The 8,583-nt window shown below is 43.2% G+C and overlaps 1 protein-coding gene across 1 annotated transcript; it reads left to right on the top strand.

The window, feature by feature from the left end:
- The first annotated feature begins 1,743 nt into the window (after positions 1 to 1,743).
- LOC113564928 (protein NATD1) lies at positions 1,744 to 8,207 on the top strand. Its single transcript, XM_026984415.1, has 2 exons — positions 1,744 to 2,006; positions 8,042 to 8,207. Exons 1-2 carry the CDS (start codon positions 1,800 to 1,802, stop codon positions 8,153 to 8,155), a joined length of 321 nt encoding a protein of 106 aa, XP_026840216.1. The 5' UTR covers positions 1,744 to 1,799; the 3' UTR covers positions 8,156 to 8,207.
- Positions 8,208 to 8,583: the final 376 nt, after the last annotated feature.

Here is an 8,583-nt window from a genome sequence, read left to right as displayed (position 1 = left end):
TTTTTGTTTTGGAGTCCGGATTCCTTTCCCGATGGGGTAGCGGCAAAGGTTTGCTCTCGGCCGTCGGTGCTCCGCTGCCTTCTCCTGTACTGGTGATTCTCTGGGTGTTCGCACCCCAGTTTTCCGGCCTGGCCAGTACCGGTCTGCTGCTGCCGACGTCCTCCGCTCCAGCGGAAGTTGATTCCTCCTATTACCGATGTCGTGGAGGGATTCTCAGCTCCACGATCACCAATTTTTCTTCCGTTTTTTTCTTTGATTTCTTTGATTTTCTACTGGAACTCACTTCCTCCTCCTCCTCGTCACGTCTCCTTTCTTCGGGAGTACCACAGGGCAGCCATCTAGGCCCCTTACTCTTCACACTCTTTATTAATGACTTGCCTTCGGTATTAACATACTTTTGAGTACTTATGTATGCGGATGATGTTAAACTCTGTGTCCAGTAATAGGACATTTCATTTCATTCTCGCTTGCAATCCGATCTCAATAACTTTCAGTCATGGTGCTGTGAAAGCTTGGTAAACCTTAATGCCTCGAAATGCAAAGTAATGACATTTCGTCGTTCTAGCCCCTTGTTGGATACCTTTACCCTAGGTGGCGGTTCTCTTGAGAGAATTACCCTGGTGAATGATCTTGGTGTCTTAGTAGACGCAAAGTTAAAGTTCTCCGAACACATTTCTACCATTGTAGATAAGGCCATAGCGTGCTGGGTTTATAAACAGGTGGTCAAAGGTGGTCAATATGATGATTTTTATCCACAACTTGATCAGGGGTGACATAGACAGCCCTGATCTGTTGAGCCGCATAAACTTCACGATTCCTATTAGACTGACTAGACATTTTATACCGTTGTTCCTTCCACTTTGTAGATCGAATTATTCCTTGCATGAACTGTTTAGGGTCTTATGCTCGGATTATAATTCCCTCTACCATATTATATCCACCACTAATTCTCTTCCTCTTATTAAATTACTAATCCTTACACACCTTTCTAGAAATTAGTAATTGTAGTGGTATTTGTATTTTGATTGCATGCTTAGTTTCTTAGTAAGTTTAGTGCGATTGCAGATCGTATCTGTTCTGCTGACTGATTAAAGTCATATGTTCACATATTTTTGTTCTGAACTACAGCCGAAATAATTGCTACATCGTCATTATCCATTAAAAGAAAAAAAAAAACTTCCGCGTAAATTTAATGTGGTTGGATGGTGATTGGTGGAGTGTGAATCGGAGTTTCACATCTGTCAAAAAATCCCACCATTCCCCCGGGATGGACTCAGTGTGCAGAGCCTATGGATGGAGTCTCTATGGATGTTACAATTTTTCAACCGGTTATTTACTTCTACTTTTTTTTAAAATTACTTACTTAAGTTCTCAAGGTAATACTAAAGAAAAACAAGATTATAAAACAAAAGAAAAAATAGCGGAAACCCAACTTTCTCACCCTATACCCTTTATATGGGGCATATTTATACAGTTTTTTTACATTGCACATCAAGTCGATTTTGAAAAATATTTCAATACATCGATGCTCCTCCCATCACTAATGTGTATGTGTGTATATGTAGTACATATTATGTACATATGCGGACTGAGATTGTTCAGAAGCGCTAATATTAAAAACATTAATTTAATTGAAATTGGTTATTCTGTTGAAATATTTTCTGATGCTATCCCCAATAAGAACTTTTTACAAACTCCGTTTTATGAATGGTTTGAGTTTTTATGCGGGTCATCGTACATACTCACTGCCTACAAAATTATGTTACAACTACTTAAATTCTGTTAATCAAAATTTAATTATGCTTAAAACTTGTCATATGTACCGAACTGAGAGATTTATGGGTATGAAAATAAGCATTCAACAAGATCAAGAACGTTTTTTTATTCATCTTCACGGAATGAAGGCTGAGTTGGGCTATTTTATTCGAGATGGAGTTATGCACATTGATCACACCAAAGTTCCTAAGGAACTTGGCGGTCATGGTATTGGCAAGCTGCTGGCTAAGGTTGGTCGATTTTTATATCCGTATATTGTTATTTTTTTGAGTAAATTAATCCTTTGAAGACGGTTTTTCTGAACTTGCACCATTTTGGTTGTGCCAGTTTGAGCATAGTACTCGGATTCGAAAAATGTATACGCGAGCAGAATTTGTTGATACTTGTATGAAATAAATAAGAAATTTCTGCTAGCAAGCAGTGTTTGCAGGCGATAGTGGTACAAACTTTCTAAGCCATAGCAGAATAAGGTAGTCTGTGATAGTATTCTGAGCAACAAGCTAAAATGGACAGCAACAAAGAAAAACCAAACCAGCAATGCGTTTCTACTGAGGGATGCACCATAAGCATTTGTATGCATTCTCGCACCTCTGATAACACAACTTCGTTTACTGCTCTCATCGTCCCCACGATTACCGATTGTCAACCAAGTATGGCAGTAAATGTATCCGATTGGAGTATTCCATCTAACATTCAGCTTGCCGATCCTGCATTTTTTATCCTCAACGGGTTGATCTCCTCATTGGTGCGAGCTTTTCTTATGATCTCTGCGTAGGGCAAATCAAACTCACCGATGGCCTGCCTCTTCTGCAGAAGACCCGGCTTGGGTGGATCGTATCTGGCGGTGGACAGAAGGTATCAAGCTCGGCGCTTTTGGCCACGCACAATTGTCCAGATTTGGTAGCTGAGATGGAAGCAAGGTTGGATAAAACTCTTCGTATGTTTTGGGAAGTCGAGAATTGTGTGGAGGCTGGTTTGAATACCAAAGAAGAAGACGATTGTGAAGCACACTTCGTAAGCCACCTTTCACGGTTGCCATCCGGAGAGTATACAGTTCGTCTGCCGCTAAAGAACAATAATGATCGCTTAGGATCAGGCTCAGGCTTATCGACGGTTCATCAGTCTGGAGCGTAAACTGGAGCGTAATGCTACACTCAAGGAGCGGTATTTCGCCTTTATGAGGGAGTACATTGATTTGCGTCATATGCACCAAGTCATGTGTTTACTGAAACCTGGTTAAAGCCGGACATTCTTAGTTCCGAGATTTTGGCAGGTCGGTACACAACTTTTAGAAAGGACCGTTCGTCTCGACGTGCAGGGGGGGTTCTAATTGCAGTGGACTCTTACTTCCCAGTATAAGTTCAACTGGAATTACTGTGTAAAACTGATTCTTCCCGCTTTCTATATATTTATTACTTGCTCGTATATCCCACCTCTTTCGGATATTTCAATTTATGAGCAGCACTTGTCCGCTTCAACCGCTGTTTCTTCCTCGCTATCTGATAAAGATAGTATGATAGTTCTTGGTGACTTCAACTTGCCGGGAACTGTTTGGTCTTCGGTAAGCGAGTCTAGTATCCTAGTGCCCATGTCACAACATGATGTTGACGGCTTGCTTGACCTTGGGTCGATTGCTTGATCTGGGCTTTGTATCGGATCCGACCATAGTGTTGTAAACCCAAGCCCTTCCGCTCACCATACTTGAAGACGCCTACCATCCTACTTTCGAGGTGTCAATAGATATAGGACTAGGGATTTATTAGGGATTTTGATTGGAACTATTGACAGTTAAACTGTGTAAAAATACGAATGTACAAATCATAAAATTATCTGCTACTGGAATGTTCGCTAACACAATAACACAAACCTTGTTTGAGTTAAACTCTCTATAATGATACAAAGTCCATCCGAACTATTTTTATTTTTCACAAGCCAAATAGGACTGGGTGGAATAATTTTAAATTTCATTAACTCACTTATCTTAGACCGAACTATTTCTGTTTCTTCAGGACTTAGTCTATATGGTCGCCACTGCACCGCTTTATTGTGGTCAATTAATCGTATTCTTATTTCGCCAATACTATCAAAAGCGATAGGGGTTTAATTTTGAAAGCTACAAAATGCCAGTAACCATACAGTATATAAATGTGCCAGTTCATACAACGACATGTCGCACATTGAACACAGAAAGCTGAATCCCAGGGTTAGGTGCATACATAGGCCACACATAGGCCAATATGGCCCTTAGTTATGCGGATAGGGGGTATGAACTGTCGCGGTTGTATTTATGGGATATTAAAGTCCTCAAGAATCGAGGTGTTATTAGCATAGTTAAGTAGTTCCTGTGGTGTCCTCTTGGAGGCATCTTCCAGTGATGCCTGCAACCGGACAGTCGCTGATGAGATGTTCCCGGGTTTCGATTACCCCAGGTTCATCACATTTCCTACAGCTGTCTCGGTTGGTGATGGCTAGCTTTGCAGCGTGCGCTAAAATTAGACAGTGGCCTTTGAGTATTCCCACTAACAGTATGCAGTCCATCCGTGGTAGTGAGTGAGTTTTCCAATGCGTTCCTCGCAAATGGTTTTCGTGGTTCTGCATGTGGTGTTACTCCTTCATCTGCTTTCAGACTATCAAGCAGAGCGACCTCTGCTGCTTTCCTGATGGCAAACTCTTCCGCCTGGAATATGCTGCATTGGTCCGATAGATATGACAGTCTTATCTCAGGGTCTGTACAATATAGGCCCGCTTCTACTCCTCCGTCCATCTTGGAGTCGTCTGTGTATATATTGAGGTGCTCAGTTTGGCCCATTCCATTTTTCCAGTCTTCGGGTCCCAAAGATGAGGTTCCTCTGACGTCGAGGCAATTTTGGGGGTCATGTAATCAGTGGATCTGGTCATGTCCTGCCAATTGAACTATGCCCGTATTCTTGCGACGACATGTTTCCTGATGTGATGAGGCGCTGTGCTACCTTTCCTGAAGTCAGACGAGCGTGGAAGTCCAGAGGGTCGATTCCAAGTAAGGTTTCGAGTGCTTTTTTTGGCGTTGACCTTAGTGCCTCAGTAATACAGAGCAGAACCATAAGCTTGTGATACGTCTTCTTTTCAGTAGCTTGCCACCACACTAAGACTCAATATAGCAGCGTTGATTGCACCACCGAGATGTAAATCCAGTGCATTATAGCAGTTGACAGGTTCCTTGTGATGCTGAGCATCTTTTTGGATGCGTAAAGCGCAATGGTGGCATTCATCACCCCTTCCCCTTACATTGGGTTTCCATACCAATTTGCTGCACAGTACTGTGCCCAGGTATTTGACTTTTGTTTTTGGAGTTACCTTAGTTTCATAAGTTTTCGGGGTCCATATCAGTGCCTTGTACCTCTTGGTCCGATTTGTCCGCGTTGATACTGAATCCTACTGCTTCCGCCCACTCACGTATATCCCTGAGTGTACGTTCCTTTAAGGGGCCTTGTTGGGTCCTTCCATTAAAAATATCTTGGTCAGGTCGTCGACCACCAGATTCGACAGGAGGGGCAACAGGACTCCATCCTGAGGTGTGCCTCGCTTACAACCTAGGCGGTTCTGTATTTACAGATTGATTGCTGTTAGTTGTTGTTATGTTAGTCGCTTCCAGGCTATTTTTTATTGCGTTCGTAGCCACGTTACTAAATGCTCCGGGTGCCTGTAGGGTGTGTGCGTCCTTATCTTCGGGGTGGCGCTTTTTGAGGCGCAGGTAGACACTACCCAAGCCCCACGCCATCTTCCCGAACCTTCTTCCCTGACCGCCAGGCACCTCTAGCCATATCCCATTACCCTTGCCTGGGGTAATGCATTGTCCATTGCCCAGACGGCACCCTCGTGGAGGGTTCAGCTAGAAGATTTTCGCCTGACGGCCAAAGAACTTAGGTGTCACCGATAATATGTTCCGTTTTGTCGCCAGGAGACCCATAACTGAATTGTCAATTTTGAACTTAAAAGTATAGTCTTTAGGTAACCATGAGATTGCTAGCGCCTTTGTCCACTCTGAATCTGAGATTTTTATTTGTTTGGTTATGCTCTCAGATGCGGTGATCTCGGAAAAGTTTGAAAACCACTTAGTCAACTCAAACTCTGCGGTCTGAAGAACCGGAGACACTTGGCACTTAATTACCCTTAGCTCCTTTACGCATGCAGCAACAGTCAAGAAGTCACCGACGTAAAAGTCTGACCCAATAACTTTAGCAGCTTTGGTAGAAGGAATAGAATTGTCAGTAGAACCAAAGGAGAGAAACTTCTTCATGAATTCCAGTAAATTTTCTTCAACTCAGGGTCATGATACAATCTTTTTTTATGCGACAAAAACCGCCGTTTAGTAACCTTAAAGGAGTTGCCTAAACAATTTGGATCTGATTCAAACGGCAGCCTTACTTCAATCCGACCTGACGAAAGTACTTGAGTCGTTTTCCGATAGTGGTCTTCACATACCTTGTGCTCAGGGGTGGCGATTTTCTTTGGAAATGGCATTTTTTCCAGTCACCAATACTTTTGCAAGGCTCGATCGATAGAGACTCGCAGCTCTTAACTGCAACTCAAACATTTGTAATTTGGTGAGCAGAACTCTTGGAAACATATTTTCCCAAAACAACCAAGCCAAGAAGGGTTTTCTGAAGAGTTGGAAAGTCGATGGTAAATCGTCCGCCGGCATTTTAACAACAGGTAAAGCAGCCGCATGATTCCATAGCCGCTCGGGAGTCGATTTACCACCCACCCCGGATCCGGGTTGGGAACCCTTTGGGTTCTCGGTAGCGTCTTCCGCCGCGCAGGTTTTTTCTGCTGTGTTGCGGATTGGACAAGGCATTTTTCCCTGTTATCATTTGGGAACTGCCAAACTCATTTATGTTTTTTGTTTGTTTGCAATCTTCCACACTGATCCACGAGCTCCAGAGAAAGGGTAAGGTCCGTCCGGCCAGAGATCCACGATGCCCGGATAAGGCATACTTATAACAGGGGGCTGCCAAGTCCCTGAGCTCTCCGTTAACCGTGCTAGTTTTATATACCGGTCCCCCAGCCAGGCTGACGGCAGGCGGCCCAACATGCGCATCGTAAGTGTTGCTGCTTCACGAGCCCCTAGAGATGCCCGCTTACCTGACCTACCTATGGAGGTATGTTGCTCGCTCTCCGCAACATGCGACCCGTCCGTTGGCCCACATTGAAGCCACCTCACCAGCTGGTCAGACCAGATTTCTCGTAGTAGGTTAGATTAAGTTGAGCCGGCTGCGGGGCTCGCTCGGAGCCCTTCATACTCAGGCCGGTTTCGGCCTGATTTGATACCGCTTAGGATCTCTCCCTTCCTGCGTTTTGAGACTTCCTGCCAGCAATTATCCCATCCAGATGCTCTTAGCGATCTTCCTGGGACATAGTATAGATATTTCCGAAATGTCATTTAGAAAAGCCAAGCCGAAGTGTTGTAGCATTCTTCTGCTGAGAGCTGGGCAGGAGCAGAACAGGTATTCCACTGTTTCCTCCTCCTCCTCGTCTCTACAGCTGCGGCAAAAATCATTATGTGGGGCCCCCAGCCTGTTAGCGTGGGTGCCTTTGTGTCCTGCAAGTGTCCTGTGAGGAATGTATGACCGAGCTGCACTTTTTCCTACATAGCTTGCAGAGCTCGGAGGTGCGCTTCTTGTCGATGGTCAGCCATGTTTGCCGGGTTATGCGACATCGTGGCACTGTTTGCCACATATCGTCTGTTAGTCGCTTGTATTCATTTTTTATAATAAGCTTACAGGTGGCCATTGGCATACAAATGCCATATTTTTAGCTGTTCAGAGTAGAATCCTCCTCCGACTCTGTCAGATTATACTTGAGTTCAAGCTTTGCCCAATGGCTTTTTTGCAAGTGTAGAGTGCAGTCGTTACCTTCTTCACTTTGTCTTTGTCATTCAGGTTCCAGTTAAACTTTTTGTCAAGCTCCCCTCTATCGCTTGGGCGGGAGGTGGGCAGTGTTTTGCCTGGGATCCGCGCGTAACAGCCTTCTGCTGGTGTCACACGGGACACTTAATGGTGCAGTAATTGCATCGCCACTTGAAAGACCCAGTCATTGCATATCAACGTCCAGGCCCGCTCCTCACAACGTTCTCCTTCTTTTGCGCTAGCATTAAAATTTTAACAAGGCAACCGTATGCATAATCAGCTATAGAATGCTTGTACGCAGTCAAATACCAGAAACAATTATTACAAAATAAAAAATTACTCGAGTTTTGAATTCCTTAATAATATTTATTTTATTTTAGGCTGCTTTGGAATACGCACTGCGAAATGGACTGTTCATTATTATTCACTGTGATTTCGTTAAAAACTACGTTGAAAAATACGAGCCACACTATTCAAAGTACATTCTTAAATAATATGTGACGTAGCTATTTAAGTTAATAAATAAATCAGGTAAAAGTGATAAAATATGTTTATATCATTAGACAGAATCTGATAATAGATGATCGTTATGATGTTGGTACATTAATTTTCGCTTTTTAACCGGATTCGTGGTTTAATCGTAAATTGCACTAGGCAACAAAATTTAATTTTTTATTTACGCTTCGAAAAAAACCGGTTTTTTCTGATAGATTTGGAGCTTTAAAATTGTTTAACGAATTATTGTTGTCGGGTTTCCCAACCCAATATTTATTTAATAAGCAGCGTAGCTAAATCATAGAGGTGCAGCCTAAGGTAAGTCCCTTTTATTGTTCGCTATGTACTGCCTACTGTAGTTGAATATTGTTAACCGCAAGTGCTTACGCACACTTCGCAAAGTTGAGCAAGAATCCAGCCTTATTCA

Source organism: Drosophila persimilis, unplaced genomic scaffold (assembly GCF_003286085.1).
Source record: "Drosophila persimilis strain 14011-0111.01,24,50 unplaced genomic scaffold, DperRS2 tig00000000-arrow-pilon, whole genome shotgun sequence".
Lineage (NCBI taxonomy): Eukaryota > Metazoa > Arthropoda > Insecta > Diptera > Drosophilidae > Drosophila > Drosophila persimilis.
The sequence above is the reverse complement of the archived record's forward strand: the minus strand, read 5'-3'. Positions and strand labels throughout refer to the sequence as shown.

Coding starts and splice junctions, on each gene's coding strand:
- LOC113564928 (XM_026984415.1), top strand. CDS start 1,800: ATGCTTAAAACTTGTCATATGTACCGAACTGAGAGATTTATGGGTATG. Junction 2,007..8,041: donor TTGGCAAGCTGCTGGCTAAG/GTTGGTCGATTT, acceptor ATTTTATTTTAG/GCTGCTTTGGAATACGCACT.